The 16,254-nt window shown below is 43.1% G+C and overlaps 1 protein-coding gene across 1 annotated transcript; it reads right to left on the minus strand.

The window, feature by feature from the left end:
* Positions 1-4,442: 4,442 nt before the first annotated feature.
* ANKRD1 (ankyrin repeat domain 1) lies at positions 4,443-13,620 on the minus strand. Its single transcript, XM_027112023.1, has 9 exons — positions 13,363-13,620; positions 12,523-12,702; positions 11,470-11,607; positions 11,235-11,342; positions 10,095-10,193; positions 8,465-8,563; positions 8,224-8,322; positions 7,988-8,086; positions 4,443-5,288 (listed from the first exon to the last, which is right to left on the minus strand). Exons 1-9 carry the CDS (start codon positions 13,387-13,389, stop codon positions 5,178-5,180), a joined length of 960 nt encoding a protein of 319 aa, XP_026967824.1. The 5' UTR covers positions 13,390-13,620; the 3' UTR covers positions 4,443-5,177.
* Positions 13,621-16,254: the final 2,634 nt, after the last annotated feature.

Consider the following 16,254-nt stretch of genomic DNA (forward strand, 5'->3'; position numbering starts at 1 on the left):
TTGTACAGCTGAGTATTACAGAGTACAACAGAACTCTAGTAACTAAAACTGTATAATTGGTACAGAAATTCATATAGAAGAATGAAAGAGCTGGGAGTCCGGAACACTTCAGTTATAGGAAGTAATGATGGATTGTTCAGTAAGTGGTGTTGGAACAACTGGTTACCTGGCAGGAGAGGCAGGACAGCACAGTACAGTACAGTTAAGTGCAAAGACTGTAGACACACTGCCTGTGTTAAAATTCCAACTTGCTAGTACTTACTACCTGTAACCTTGGACAAATGACGTAACCACTCTGTGCCTCACTTCCTTCTTCTCTTCTCCCTATGGCATTATTGCAAGGGTTAAGTGGATTAAAATTTGTAGAAGGCCCAGAGCAGAACCTGTCTCATAGAATGTACGTACTAAATGTCAGCTGTTATTCTGTCATTTAGGGAAAACAACAAGTCCATGCCCTACCTCATACCCAGTACACACGCATAATAAATTTAGGTGGATTAAAGATTTAAATTTTTTTAAAGTGTAAAATACTAAAGAAAAAGGTAATTATTTAAAAAGAAAATAAGCTTGGATTGGAAAAGACGTAAACGTGGTCACCAGAGCCAGGAAACATAAAAGCTTGATCAATTTGTCTATAAAAATTTAGTGTTAGAAAAGTACGAACAACTAGGAAGGAACATTTACAGTGCATATTCCAGAGAGGAATATGCTTCTTTGAAGAAATTGCTTTTAAAAAACAAATATGCAACATGACAAATACTGCTAGTGTCCATCCAGATCCTTTTTTTTTTTTTTTTTTTTTTTTTTTGCGGTACGCGGGCCTCTCACCATTGCGGCCTCTCCCGTTGCGGAGCGCAGGCTCAGCGGCCATGGCTCATGGGCCCAGCCGCTCCGTGGCATGTGGGATCTTCCCGGACCGGGGCACAAACCCGTGTCCCCTGCATCGGCAGGCGGACTCCCAAACACTGCGCCACCAGGGAAGCCCCAGGTCCTTTTTACCAGGCTGGTGTACCCCTTCTCCAGCTGCTGCAGATGTTGGATATTAATGGTTTATCCTCACCCTCCCCTGGAGGTTGGCCCATGGTGAATGCCTGAGCAGGGCCTTACAGCCTGGCCTTCTGGCCTCTGTGGTGCAGTTTATGCTCCTGAGCTCCCCATGGGATTAGGTTTAGGAGAGACTTCTTAAACCATGTCTTTGCCTCTTTTCTTTTCTTCTCCTGCCCTGTCCTGTTTTCCTCAGTCCCTTATAGACCACTGTCAAGAAATCACTTCCACAAGAATCCTTATTTCAAGCACCGCTTCCAGGGAACCTAACTTAATAGAAAATTGAGCAAGGAAGATTGGCCCAGAAAAATGCTCAATAAACCTGAAGATGCTGAACTTTTTTAGTAATCAAGGGAAAATAATCAAAAATATATCTTTCTTTTGCTAATTGGGTTGAAAAAATAAAACATTTATAAAATGAGTATTTTCATGATTGTGGGGAAAGGCAATAACATTGTGGAAGGGATAATTTGATACCAACCTTATAGGTATTTCTATAAATGTATTTCTTCAGAAATAACTGGTTAGGTGTAAAGGATGCATGGATAAGAATATTCATTGCAACAATGTCTAAAATGGGAAAATGGAAACAACCTGAATGTCCAATAATGATAGGATTGGTTAAATGATCCATTGTACATTGAAACATAAGACTACCATTTATGAAGATGTCTAGAATAAGCTGTTCAATTGAAAGGAGTTATAAAGCTAAATGTACAGTGCCCATATGTAATGTGCACAGAAATAATCAGCGTCATTAAATTAGGATTACTGGTGATGTTTGCTTTCTTCATTCATTTCTGTAATTGGCTTAATACTTAACGAGCATGTATTGCTTGTTCAAGGGGAGAGGAAATTTTTTCATTTGGGGGATAAAGGCAGTATGACAGATGTTATGACATGGAGAAAAAAAGTACAGCAGGAACACACCTGAGACTAACAAAGTCTTAGTAAGAGTTAAGGATGGCTTCCTGGAGGACATACAGCTACCCTGAAGGGGAGGAATGAGGAGAAATGATGCAGTGGGGTGGGAAGAAGAGCCTTCCAGGGAGTTGGCACAATATATGAGAACAAAAGCTAGTGCCTGGATTTTTTAAGAAACTGAAAATTCAGTAGAGTTGAAATTTGCTGTTTAGCTAGGAAAGTAATGAGAAATAGATGAGAATAAAGAGTTAACGGCAGCCAGATTTCAAGAGTTTTAGAAAACGTTAAGGCACTTTTATTTCATCCTGAGAGAAGTGGGCAGCCACTGAAAAATTTTGAAGTGAAGAATGACTTGATCATATTTGCATTTTAGAAAAATCACCCTGGCTGCAACTTGAGGACCAGACTGGAGGGAAGTAAGCTGAGGGCATTTGAGTAATCTGGGAGCTGCTGTGGTGATCTGAACTAGGGGAGTCGCCCCTAGGATGAGAGGAAGTGGACAGATTACAGCACCCCTTAGGTAGTATGCTTGGTAAGAAGTCTTGGTGGTTGGTTGAACGAGGGATGAGGCAAAGGGAAAGTCTAGAACAACTTCCAAGAGTCTCCATCGGCCAGTGGGACATTCCCTTCACTGGTAAAAGGACACAAGACGCAGATTGTGGGTCTGGCTTAGGTGGGAGCTGGCTTAGGTGGGAAGACAGGGAGCTTATAAAAGGTGACCGCCAGGGCCTTCCCTGGTGGCGCAGTGGTTGAGAGTCCGCCTGCCGATGCAGGGGACACGGGTTTGTGCCCTGGTCCGGGAAGATCCCACATGCCACGGAGCGGCTAGGCCCGTGAGCCATGGCTGCTGAGCCTGTGCGTCCGGAACCTGTGCTCTGCAACAGGAGAGGCCGCAACAGTGAGAGGCCCGTGTACCGAAAAAAAAAAAAAAAATGTTGACTGCCAGTATGACAGAAACTTGAAGATTTTGCCTGAAGTGTTTATCTTTTCCATTAGCAAAGGTCACTGAGTTGGCCTTGTTATAATGGGACTTATTCCATGTTGATTCTCATGCCCCCTCCTCTGTACTAGTGCAAATCTTTATATACAGCAACACAAAAGTGTTTTAACCCCTTACTTCCTTCTCTCCTTTAGCTTCCAGCTCTTGTGGGGAGGGGAATTTGAGGAAGACATCAAGAGAAAACTTAGCCACGTAAATAATAACACACCCAAGCTATGCTGTGGGAGACATCATTGCAGCAGTGGAGATGCTGCCTATGTTGTAGGTGCTTTACTTGGAAGAAATGGAAGGACCCCCAAGCCTTAAGGATCTGACGGGTTAGAGCCAGGACCCTCAAGGGAGAGCAGGGGGTGGCAGAAGGGGATTGAGAGGGAGATAACAGAGAGAATGAAGCTCCTGACGCCCCCAGGAGGTGGACTCTACAGATTGTTCAGAGACTAGATAGAAAAGGTACAAAAACATTTCAAACCATCCTCACAACTCCATGATCAGCTAACTGGAGGATCTTCTGGGTATGGACTGTGCCTACATGCCCTCTCAAAGTGTTAGAGGCATAGCAAAGAGGTTATGAGTTTTATCCTCTCTGGGGTGTTTTATGGGAGGGGTACTAGTGCGAGTGTTTCACGTTGGCCTTCATACTTTTCCCATAACCTTGCCCTTTTCTGTGTTCTCTCTGCTGCCTGAACGCTGTGCTTGAATAACTCCAGTTTATCCTTCAGACTCCCCTGAAAGGTTCCCACCTCAAAGAAGTCTTTGTAGAAACCCTCTCCGCAGCCTCCCCATCGAATGACGGGCCTCCACAGCTTAGACTCTCAGCACTCTGTACTTTTTACTTCTTTATATACTTACTGCAGATTGTTACCGTATATTTATTTCTGTGATTATTTCTTTAATATTCATCTATTCCAGGAAGGCAGGACGGGGACAGTTTGGTTTTCTCATCACAGGTCATAGCACCTGGCCCAGCACGTGGCGGCAAAGTAGCTCCCCTTGGAGGTCAGCAATCATTGGCCAGGTGTGTTTTCTCGTGGGCAGGCTTTGCCATTACCGCGGGTGTGCACAATAATTGTTAATCCTCAGATTAGTCAAGCCCCAGGGGAACATCTTAAGGGAACACCTTAACTTGCAGTAATCATTTTGCCCACCAGAGGTCTCTTTCTCCCCATCACTGGGGCCAAAAAAGCTTGAACTCCTGGGTATCTTTATGGTTTTCACAGCTGTGCTGCTCAATGTGGCTGTGCTATACCACCACTTCCGCATCGCCTGGGGGCTTGTCGGAAATGCAGAATCTTAGGCCCCACCCACACTGGAGGAATCGGAATCTGAATTTTAACAAGATCCTCAGGTGATCTGTGTACACGTTAAATACTGAGAGGTGCGGTTCTACGGGACACTCCTAATATGAAAAGCTTGGAAGACAAAGAAAACCCCATCTAAATGGCCTTTTTGCATGATTCTCACTGAAAGGAGGAAAGAGGGTTAGGATTTGCTTTTATTATGAACATAAAATATACATACAGCATAATATACATTTACACATTTACAATTCGCAGTTACTTTCATCTCTTTTGAACTCATTCAGTTCTGCACGGCCCAGCGGCCCGCTCCTTCCACTTACACTCAAAACATTCTCTTTACCTTGGTACGTACAGCGTGTGACCTAGCAAGAATTACCAGGCCCAGGCGTCGAATGGCGGGCTTTACAGTCCTCACAGAATCACTTTCATTCTGTTTCCTTTCCTGTCGCTACAGGCTTTCCATGGCCTCACACTTCAGCATGAAAAATTCAGGAGAAAAGAAGGCTGCAATAATCCCCTTTGTCTTTCAAAAACACCCTGAAACATCTTCCATGAGCGAGGTGACACGTAAGTTGGCACTGACAGCGCTTCTGGTTAACACAGTTTAAGGGCTACCTATGGGAAGAGGCTCTGATGCATCCCATAGAAACTAAGCTTGTTCTCCAAATGGGTGACCACAAAGGATCTGAATGTCGGTGGTATCACAGTAAATAAATAAATAAACAGTAATAAATACAAATAAATAGAGTGGGTTTCACTAAGGGAAATGTCAATACCTACGTCCCTGTGCTTTCTCAAAACATAATTAGGTGCCGCTTTACAACAGTTGATAAAGAGAAGCTGGTTTTCATGATGAGTTGCTCTTCGGGGCGGTGAAGAGCAGCCAATGGAAGCTTCTATCGTCGTTTTCCTCAGAATGTCTCTATGCGAGAGGCTTTGTAGGAGTTCTCTTTGAGGCTGTCAAATATTGCTTTGGTTCCATTCTGCCACTGTAGCACCAGATCTATCGGGGTCTTCCCAGCCTAATCAAAATAGAGGAGGGAATTTGACTTCCAGGGGGGAGGCGTCTATAAATTCATCTCGTGAGTGTGTGTGTGTGTGTGTGTGTGTATTTAATGAGGTAATGGATAGGTGTATGTTATTGAAGTGTTTTATGTTTTCCATTATGAGTGATTTGCAGTTTATATTCAAACCAGCCCTTCACTGTTTCTCACGGGAATGCTTTTGGCATTTCAGATTAGCAATGGTTTTCTTTCCTGTGGGATATCCCAGGTGGTGGTAAAAATCCCCAGTCCCTAGACACTAAACAGCAAGAGTAAGCCAAGTCATTTTCAAACTCAAAAAATGCCTCCATACTTACCCAGTATCCTGCAAAATGGGTGTGGGGAGGTAGTAGTATCCCTCTTGGTCAAGAACCACTTCCTATCAATTTGGAAAATGATTCCTGATTGATAAAAACTGGTGGAGAATGAGCTGCTTCAACACCTTGGCTTAAGTACACAAGTACCACTCCAAGGGGTAGATTTTTCACAGCTGCTCAGAACTTACATTGGTCTCTCCCAGGAAATTTATTTTTCTTGGAGATGATATCAATGATGTATGAATAAATAACTTTTGAGACCAAAAGTTTTTTACCTTAAGCATACATCTCAAGATATTTACAACAATTAAAACTGTGTCACCTCTCAACTCTTGTCTTTAAATTTGAGAAGTCCTAAAATTTTCCATCTCTATTCATTCAGAAGTCTCTCTTTATCCCAGAGACTGCAGACTGGCAGCTTTGAGATGCAAATAAAGCTAGAGACCTGTTTTGGCCCAAACAGAGCTTAGATTTTTTTTAAACCTGGAATTAATTGGCAACAGTTGGAAATTAAGAGATTTCCCAGCTGAATTTGTGATCTCTGTGAAAAAACTGGGAGACCTGGCAGCACAATTCCCATGGTTTCACGGAGCAGCAATGGGCCGAGTTGGGGAAGGGCTGCTACCTTTAAGTAAGCTGTGTGCATGGCACCAGCAGCCACCATGTAAGTCATCTATGCCATCTGCCTGGAACCTGTGCGGATTTGAGTTAGTGGCCCTGCAACCTTCATTCTGGACCTTCTCACCTTGTAGCATCGCACCTTGAGGGACACTCATCAGCAAACATGAAGACAGAGTTTTGGACAACAATACAGTAATGTATTGTTTCCAGTTCCCTTCAAGATGGTGTCCAATAGCTTAGTGGTCTTTTTTGGGAACATCCATCCATTGGGTCAGTGACATTAACAGTTCCAGAACCTTTATGCTGGGGTCTTACTGATAATTCAGAGCCCTGAGCACTATTTGTATATTTGGAGCTATTCTTTCATGAATTCCTCGAACTCCTCTGTATTGAAATTTATCTCGTGATTCCCTGGCTACTTACACAGTCTCCCCAAATCTGTACGCTATTTATCTCTGCAGGTAGTGTCTCTCACTGCCTGAAAAAAAATCATATTTTCTGCAGCCTTGGGGATTTCATTAAATCTACTCTTTCTGATAGTTTAAATTATTTATTTATTTATTTATTTTTTTGCGGTACGCGGGTCTCTCACTGTTGTGGTCTCTCCCGTTGCGGAGCACAGGCTCCAGACGCGCAGGCTCAGCGGCCATGGCTCACGGATCCAGCCGCTCCACGGCATGTGGGATCTTCCCAGACCGGGGCACGAACCCGTGTCTCCTGAATTGGCAGGTGGACTCTCAACCACTGTGCCACCAGGGAAGCCCCCTCCCAGTGATATTTTTAAAGCTTAGATGATGCTTGAGTGGGAATTGGGACCATGAGGAAAATTTGGTTACATTCCCTGGCTTACAGATGAAGCTTAATTAATACGTACTTATAAAGGGGACTTATACAAGCATTTTCAGGGCCTAAATACAGGAAAGTATTTTGAGGGATGTGCAGATAAACCAAAGAGGAGAATGAACAGAAATTATCTCAAAAATATAGGCAATGGAGCTTCCCTGGTGGCGCAGTGGTTGAGAGTCCGCCTGCTGATGCAGGGGACATGGGTTCGTGCCCCGGTCCGGGAAGATCCCACATGCCGCGGAGCGGCTGGGCCCGTGAGCCATGGCCGCTGAGCCTGCGCGTCCGGAGCCTGTGCTCCGCAGCGGGAGAGGCCGCAACAGTGAGAGGCCCGCGTACCGAAAAAAAAAAAAAGAAAAAAAAAAAAGGCAAAAGCATGGCTCCCCCTGGAAAAAGTGGTAGCCTGTCATGCTGCTGTAAGGAGGGGAGGACTATTCAGAATTACTTGGATTAGACGTTGATTAATTTGAGTTCCTTGGCCCTTGGTTGCATTGACCACTGTGGAATTTTCACAACTTCAGCAATGGTGGGTGTCTTTATTCCTGACTACCCCAAACCTTGCTCAGCCAGGGATGGCCAAGGCAGACTGTGCTTATGTCTGTAAGCGTGGGCGGTTTGGCCATCTTTTATCTTCAAGGCCAAATTTTTAAAGAATTACTACAGGCTATATTAGGCACCGAGGTCATAGCAGTCACGATGGCTTCCCCATCTCTGACCAGGTGATCTGAGTCCTTGCCAAACTCGGCAATGTCCTTATGGGAATGACCAGGGGCATTTAAACCAACAAGAGACCCCTGAAATGTCAACACTACCGTTGTAAGAATCTTTTCAAGTGTGTGAGCCATCTTTCTGTTCGTTAGAAAGCTGGCAAGCAGGGCCCCTTGCTTGAGCACTTACACAGTTCTTGATGTTGAGGTCGGCGCCATACATGATCAGGAGTCTGATCATCTTGTAGCGGTTCAGCCTCACGGCGTCATGCAGGGGGGTATCTCCTTCCTAGAGAAGCGGAGTGAACAGACAAGGTGGGCCTGAGGCCAGGAAGTGGGTCCCGCAAGGGTGCCCGGCTGGGGCAGTTATTCCAAATATGTAAATGAGTGAAGCTTTAGGAGGCCAAACTCTGCCGGGCTACTCACTCGGTCCTTGGCGTTGAGTTCCGCCTCGCAGGCGATGATATGCTCTGCGCACTCGTAGTGGCCGGTCCTCACCGCCACGTGCAGCGCCGTGCTGAGCAACTGCAAAATGCAAGAGCCTGCTGTGTCCCTGGGCTTGAGGACAAAGGCTGCCCAGACCCCAAGGCATGTGTGAAGGGGAGAAGTGGAGGAGGGACAGGGTGGAGGAGGGGAAGAAGGAGGGGGACAGGAGGAGGAGAAATACCTTATCCCGCGCACTGATTTTTGCTCCTTTGTTCAGCAACAGTTTTAAGACATCCAGGTTTCCTCCGCGGCTTGCCCAGTGAATGGCTGTGGATTCAAGCTATACCGGGAAGGTAAAAGGACAGGAGTTAGTGAAAGAAGAACCTAGACAGAGGAATTAGTACTTCATTTCTAAAGCCCAGGAACTCCAGGTTTGCTAGGGCATCCGTGAGTGACACTGGGCTGTCCTTGTCTAGGTTGCCAGTTGTAACTATTGTAGTCGAAGGCTCTTGCCTAATGTTTTGGCTAAACTCTTAAGTGTGTGAATGTGAGTGTATGCGCTCCTGTGTATGTATCTATGTGCGTATTTGCATCGTTAGGAGGTTCTTAATAAACCTAATAAATCTTTTTAAAAGAGGATAAGAACTACAATTTATTGGGAATTTCCTCGTGCCAACATAGTGCCGCGTACTTCAGACACAATGATGCTCCCAGCAACATTATGAAGTGGGTATTCTGTGCTCGTTTTGCAGATGAGAAAAACAAGGCTCCGAAATATTCAAGTTTCTTGCCCAAGGAAACACAGCTAGTAAGTGGCAGAAGAGATATTCTAACCCACAGTCTGCCTGGAACTTTTAACCGCTTTTGCCAGATAGACTCAAAAGTTCTAGACAAATGTATTTTAAAATTCTGGCAGAATAAAAGTAGTCCCTTCCAAAAGATGTTCATCTGGATCTGACACCTCTCCCTTGTCCCTGTTGTTTTTTCCTCATCCCTTGCTGGTTCTCTCCTGCCATTTGTGCCAGCACACCCTCTGTACCTTGACCATCATCACTCGTGGTCACTGCGCTTACTCATAGGAGTAAGTCTGGTATATCCCTGGCCCTCCAAATCCCATGCTCGTGAATTTTTGTGTCTTTCTATACAAACTTTATATTTTGTTTCTTTTCTTGTTTTTCTGTGTGTACGTCTTTTGGGTTCAATTTTGGCCAGTTCCTTTGGACTTTTCCAGTCCCTTTTCCACTTTGCTGAAAAGTCAAATTGAGCTGTATTTAAATAAAGCATTTTCCCAGCTCAATCTTCAGGTCGTAAAATATGCTGTGTACCGGTCTGTGTAGAAATCACAGTGGTTGAATTACTGAGGTCTGAATAGCAGCTACTTTCCGTAGATGAAATTCATTTTGTATGCAGTCTAGCCCCAAATCTCACAGATGGCAATCAGCATCTATCATATAAGGTGTGCAGCTAGAGAATTCTGAGATGCTGTTGGCAGCCAAGGGGCCAAGAGCAGGCGGCCACATATGGTGGAAGGACATGGAGGCTGAAAGGCAAGTGTTGACTGCGTTACTTCTCAGTAAGGCTACTGACTTGATAATGACCCAAGTCTTCGATGAGGATATTGAATTCTGTCCAGCAGCTCTCACTTCCTTCGTTTCCCTGGAACACTCCTCTCCTTTCAGTATGTGTAGAAAATACTTCCCACATGACCTAGTCCCATCTCCCAACTTCCCTTTGTATGGAGAAACGAGCTTCTGCCTAGTTCTTGCAGATCAATTTTCAATACAGTCAGCCCCCTTTTCCATTGTAGGTTTTCTCAAGTTTCATATAGTCTACTTACTTTGGCTCACTTCCAAACAAAGAAATATATTTACCATATCACGGAATTCAATCTGGGCTCCAGCTTCTATTAACTTCTCCACAATTGCCAAATGTCCTTCTAAGCATGCTCTATGAAGAGCTGTCCGTTTATACTGTCAAAATAGAGATTTAAGAAAGAGAGAGGGAGCGATGCATATAAAAATGAGCATAAATCCTTTCTAAGAAGTATGAAGCTGGGGACTCTGATGACCTAGCTGATAGAAACTTGAGTGCTTCTTTATGAATTAGAAATGTCAAATTTACTAAACTCGTTGTCTACAACAATTATTCTGCAACTGAGATTTGCGCCTCCTGCAACATACATTTCTAAGTGCTTCGAGGTCTACATCGAGGCACATGGGCTTAAAGATTCAAAACTACCTAAATGCTGACATTTCCCTTTCTTGTATTTTGTGCCTTCATGGTGTCTGTAGTATTTGCCATGCAGTTCAGGCTGTTTTCTTCCATCTGGGACAGTTGATAGGTTGAATATCAAAAAGCATTCAATTCATTTTTAAGAAAATGGGAGACATTTTTCATTCAACTTCAGAAATGATTCCTTATTCCAATTCATGTGGGAAAGGATACAAAAAGGGTTAGTGATTTCTGGTAAATGGCTTCATATAAATGGATTAATAGACCGTGCTGGAACACCTTTTAGGCATTTCACTCCAATGCCCTCTATTTTCAGATAAGGAAACTGAGGTCCAGAAAATGCAGATTGGCTGCTAAAAATCAAATAGGCCAGTAGTGATAGAGCTAGCACTTGAACTCCAGTCTACAGATTCCCTGTGTGGAGCTGATGTATTTGAGTCCAGTCAAAGATAATGCTAATAATATATTTCTCCATTGGTGACTCGTTGGTCCTGCCATATTAAGAGTCTATCCCAAAGATCTAAAAATTAAAGACAAGCTGAAAAAGCAGTCAGAAGTATATTAGAGTGCAAAAAATAATGCAATCCCTAGCACTAATCCAGCATTTTCTTTTTTTGGACCACTGCACTCCCCTGTTATGCTATTGGCATATGTGGCAACAGCTGGGGAGACTGTTTCAGGTGGATTGATTTTTGGCACTAGATTAGCAAGGCTGCAGCAAAGCATAAGAAACACAAAATTAATGAGCTGGATTTTGCAGTGCTTTGTATAAGCCTTACCTCATCACAGACATCTGGATTGTTCTTGTCTGACAAGAATTTTTCTACTACTGGCAGTTTATTCTCCAGGGCAGCCTTCAGAAAACTAGGCACATCCACAGGTTCTGTCTAAAGCCAAAAAAACAGTGTGAGAGTTACCATGGGTTTTCCAACATTCAATCACACCCTCCACAGATATTTATTCCCCTGTAGCCTAATGCCGAGGTGTAATACTGCAAAACCAAGCAGCCCTTACGATGATTTCGGCTTCAGGTTCCTTCACAACTGGAACTTTAGTTTTCCTGTATTTTTTCCTTTTCTTCAGTTGAATGATGATTTCAAGGTCTTCTAAATTTTCAAGCTTTGATCTTTGTTCTAGTTTTTTCTTCTTGAGCTAAAAAAGAAATCCATGTTTCAAAATACAGCGAGTTCTACTGACAAGCATTCTGGTTGTGTCAAAACAGAATCTGCAAGGTCTGAGCTAAGTACGTGAACAGTTTGCGCAAAAAGATAAAAAATTTATAATAAGTCTTTGACTTGGATTTAGTGATTTCTTATTCAAGTACTTAGGGGTCAAATTTTTCCGCTAATTGCCTTCATCTTCACTTTCCTTTCTCATAGCATCAGCTTTTCACTGGAGATAGGATCTAGTCTCTAAGTGATGATTTTGTAATTATTTCCATAAACAAACCCCAGATTTCTGTAGAATTTTGTATCATGCTCATGAATTTTTTTTTTTTTTTTACCCAAAAGACTCCACTAATAAGTTTTAAGCTCTAAAATTTCAATGCCATTGTCTTTCAGGTGGCCCACTAAGCAGGGCTCATGAAATAGACTATCCTGGACTACAGCTAACAAATGCATGTTTTATCTGTGGTTAGTAAGTAATGAAAATTCACCCAGCAACACATTTTGTCAACACAGAAAGCGGCCACAGTCAAACAATGATCCTTGGACCACAAACCACATTACTAAGAAAAAGAAGGCTCCCTTGTTTGGGATTAACCAGACAGTGTAAGACATCAGAAATTCACTGGACACATTTCTCTTTCCAAGTCTTTCAATCAAAACACAGTCACAGAACATACAGTGATTGATTTGGAATCCAGAGGTCATAGTCTTGCCAAAAAATTATTTTCTGCAACCTGTCCCATAGAAGTTGCCTCTTTATAGGTTAGAATCTGGTAAAGAAACATCTTTGGAATGGTTGCATTTGTTTGGTTTCTCTCTCTTCTCCTTCCTGTCTGGCACCTCCATCTTCTGCCCCGTCCCCAACCTCCCACTCATGAATTTCATGGAAGGGTCTTACCTCTGCCTCTCGCTGTTTCTCAGTTTTCCACTGTTGCTCCCGCAGGCTCACAAAGTGGGCTGGAAGTGTTTTCAGGTCATCTTGCTTCTCTAAAGTGACAGCAGCTTCATACTCTCCATCTCTGAAATCCTCAGGAAGGAACTCCCCAGCGTCCCCACTGCCATTCTTCTTCCCTGTAACCTACAAGGGAAGATGGCAGGGTCAGAAGTAGCAGGCCTGTCCTGGGGTCATTCTCCACAGAAGATGCTGCAGGCAGCCCCCAGCCCTCCCTCCCTGCTGACAGTGGCCTCCATTGCAGCACATTCTCCTATCTCCGGCAGCAACGAGTTGCTGCAGTGTTCCAGGATAACCTTCACATGCTTGTCCCCCTCTCTTGGTTAAATCAAGGTTTAGGTTAGGTTGAAATGTTTAAATCTACTTTTAATCTACTTAATCACATTTCTCCTAGGAAAATCACAATCTGTCCTCCGCATCCCCACCGATTATTTAAAATTCTTTCATTTTAGGTTGATGATCCCTTGCCTTGAGTTATAGTTTCCAGACATATATTCTTGCAATAGAACTTCTCCCCTAAGGCATTTTGATAACTATACATGATTGCACACTTTAGTAATAAAAGCAAAGGAGAAGATAATAGATAGGAAATATGTAGAGAATTCATTACTGCCAGCTCTCTTTTTCCAGTTTCACTTATTTCATCACATAAACCAACCATTTTCCATATATGACATTTTCAGAGTACCAGCACATTATGCAAGAAAGAAAAGGGCATTTCAATTTTCAAATAAAAATCAAGGCTGCCCCATTTTTCACTTCGTAGAAATAATGTGCTTTACATACCAGCTCTTCTACTTTCAGAACCATCATGTTGACCTAAAGTTCCTCTGTCTGTTTTCCTCCTGGGGGTTGAAACGTTGAGTCGGCCCTGGGGAGCCCCCTTGCTCTGATCAGCTTATATAGCTAGGGCCGGGTGAGCTAATCTTCCAACCTGGGAACCCAAGTAACACCCCTGCCCCCACCCGGGGCCAGCTCAGAGGCAGGTGAAGTTTCATTCCAGACTCAGTGTCTGGGAAGCAGGAGAGGGAGGGGATGACAAGTAACCCCACTGAATATGTGAATCAGGAAGAAATGTGAGAGGGCCATTCCTTTGGCAGTGACCACACCGCTCAGCAATGCAAGTCATCCTATTTATCGGGAAGCCAGGGGACAGCTGTCTGTTGACATTGCACCACACCACTGCTCCTTTTCCTTCTTTGTCAGCTTTCATATGACTAACCCTATCAAGAAAATGTAAATGCCCTGCGTATCACACCACCAATAATATCTTTCTGATAACCAGACTTATCGACACGTCACTTGAGGGAAGTGTTGCTTCAGGACATCCTATTCCCATGGGTAAACAGCCTGAGAGGAAAGGATCCGGGTCCTAATTGCCCTTGTCTATATCTGTTTGGAATTCTCTGGAGTGATGTCTGGGGCTAAAAAGGCCCCATGACATGCCACCTTCCCATCATTATAAGAAATTGAAAGCATTCAGTAATGCACTTTTATTTTATGGTGTCACAGGCCATAATTAGCACATGACATGCTTACTGTCTTCTTAAACAGCATGCTTACTGGAGCAATTTTTATTCAAAAAGTTTCCAAAATGTCCCAAGATAGGTTATATGAGACCGGTTATTAGTAACAATATAACCTTGATTAGGTCATAGAGCCAAAGTGCTCAGGTGCTGTGGATAAAAGACTAACCTGTGGGAGCTGGTCAATGGAAAACTGATGAATTCATAAAAGTGCTAACAAAAGATCAAGATAAAAAAATTAATTATATGGGACCGAGTGAACTGATGAGGATGATTATAATTTTTGTGACTCTCCGTTTTAATAAAAAAAAAAATCCCACAAGGACTCAGAGGCAAAAAATATACAAATCAATTTTCACTGCAAAGTAAAGGAGCTGTTACAGTGGAGGATTCCTGGATTGAATGTCAATATTATGACATAGTATGAGTGTGTTTCGTGTTTGGTAATTGCAATCATTGTTGCTTTTGTTGCGGTCATCCATTTACAATGCTTGGTGTCAGTTTGTTTGTCTTGTAAAAATAAAATACAGTGTGTGTGGGTGAGTTGTGGGGAAAAAAAAAAGGAAATTTAAAATTTCTGGAAAAAAAAGTTAATTAGTAAGTAAAAAATAATAATAATAAATGCATATCCCTGGGCCCCACCTCAGGCATTCTGAGTTGATTTGTGGTGAGTCCTAGGAATCTGTATTTTTCAAAGCACTCAGGTAATTCTGATGCATGAATGCTTGAGACAGGTTGCCAGAGGGGCAAAGAGCTTTACTTTGGGATGGGGTGAAAAGACCTCTGTTTCTGGCTTCTCATCTCTGAGGTGTTTAATTATGTGAAAATACTTAGGTCTCTTTACAGTTCAAGGAGAAACTGAGATTACTATCTCCAAAGCCATTTAAAACCTAATTTTTCTTAGTAAAAGAAAGGAGTGGGGGAGTGAGAGTCTGAATGGAACAAGTGTGTTCATTAGGATGTTATGTTGACCTGTGTTTATCACTCCCTTAAACGTGCCCACACAACAAACATGGCTGCCAGTCTCTTCCCCCTTGAACTGATGTTTTTTCTGGAACTTTCAGAATGAGACATTGACACACACACCCCAAAACCAAAGTGCTGGCAAAGAGGGACCCTGGCAATAACTCCTGTTATCTATTCTGGTCTCCTAAAGTTCTATCCTAAAAGGTTTTACTTAAAGGAAATTTCCTGGCATTTTCTTTGAGGTGGAGACAGCTATAACCATTTTCATTGGTCTCATTAAATAAGAAGTGGCCATTTAAGGTTTTCCTACCATTTGTGTTATGCCTTTTTGTTCCAGGCCTGACCCAAACTGAGGGGAGCCTTAGGAGATATCTTTGAGGGAAGGGTTGTGTGTTGTTTAAGCATCTTGGATATAGAATCCCAGAGCTGTTAGTGCCCTCAGAGTTCAAACAAGACCAGTGCTTTCATTCTACAGAGAGGATGCCGAGGCACAGAAATGTGTTGTCACTGGCTGCAGACACACAGCTAGTTGGTGGACGCTAGGCTGAAGAGTTTGGATTCCATCCATCAGAAGCAGAGAATCACTGAGGCCAGAGCAGATTTCCCATGGTGCTTCATACCTAGACCCACTCAGGGCCCAACCAAAACTGATTAAAGGGCTCTTCTGTGTTCAGATCACCTCAAAAACTGGAAGTGAAAGTGGGTGGGACGGCTCACCAAGCCCATTCCTTCCTCTGGTCAATTAATCATCCCCTCAAACCTGACTGGTTGTATGCAGGAGAGTCCAAGAAGTATTAAAACTTTGCAGAGGATGACGCTTGAGGAAGGGTTGATGGAATGGGCAGAACTTAGAGAAGGAGCCAGCTGGCCAGATCCTCGGGTATCTTCAGACGAGGAAAATCATAATTTGTCATTATAAAACATGAGAGGATTTTGCTCTTCAGAAAGAAATTCTAGATACATTTAGCTCCCTAACAACACATCAGACAAGATTGTATTTTCAAATCATTCTTATTCATCAAAATTGAGAACCAGACTTTGCAACTGGAGGAGAGTTCTCTGTCACTTGTTTTTCAGGAGCTTCCCTCCCATAAAAGTTCCCCTAGTGGGATAAGTTCTGAAATTTGTATATTTGGCTCGATCATAACCTCAAACTAGGTATAACCTTCCTTACCAAGATGAATTA

The sequence above is a fragment of the Aethalodelphis obliquidens genome, unplaced genomic scaffold (genome assembly GCF_003676395.1).
Source record: "Aethalodelphis obliquidens isolate GAN/ISIS:26980383/991018 unplaced genomic scaffold, ASM367639v1 scaffold11, whole genome shotgun sequence".
Classification (NCBI taxonomy): domain Eukaryota; kingdom Metazoa; phylum Chordata; class Mammalia; order Artiodactyla; family Delphinidae; genus Aethalodelphis; species Aethalodelphis obliquidens.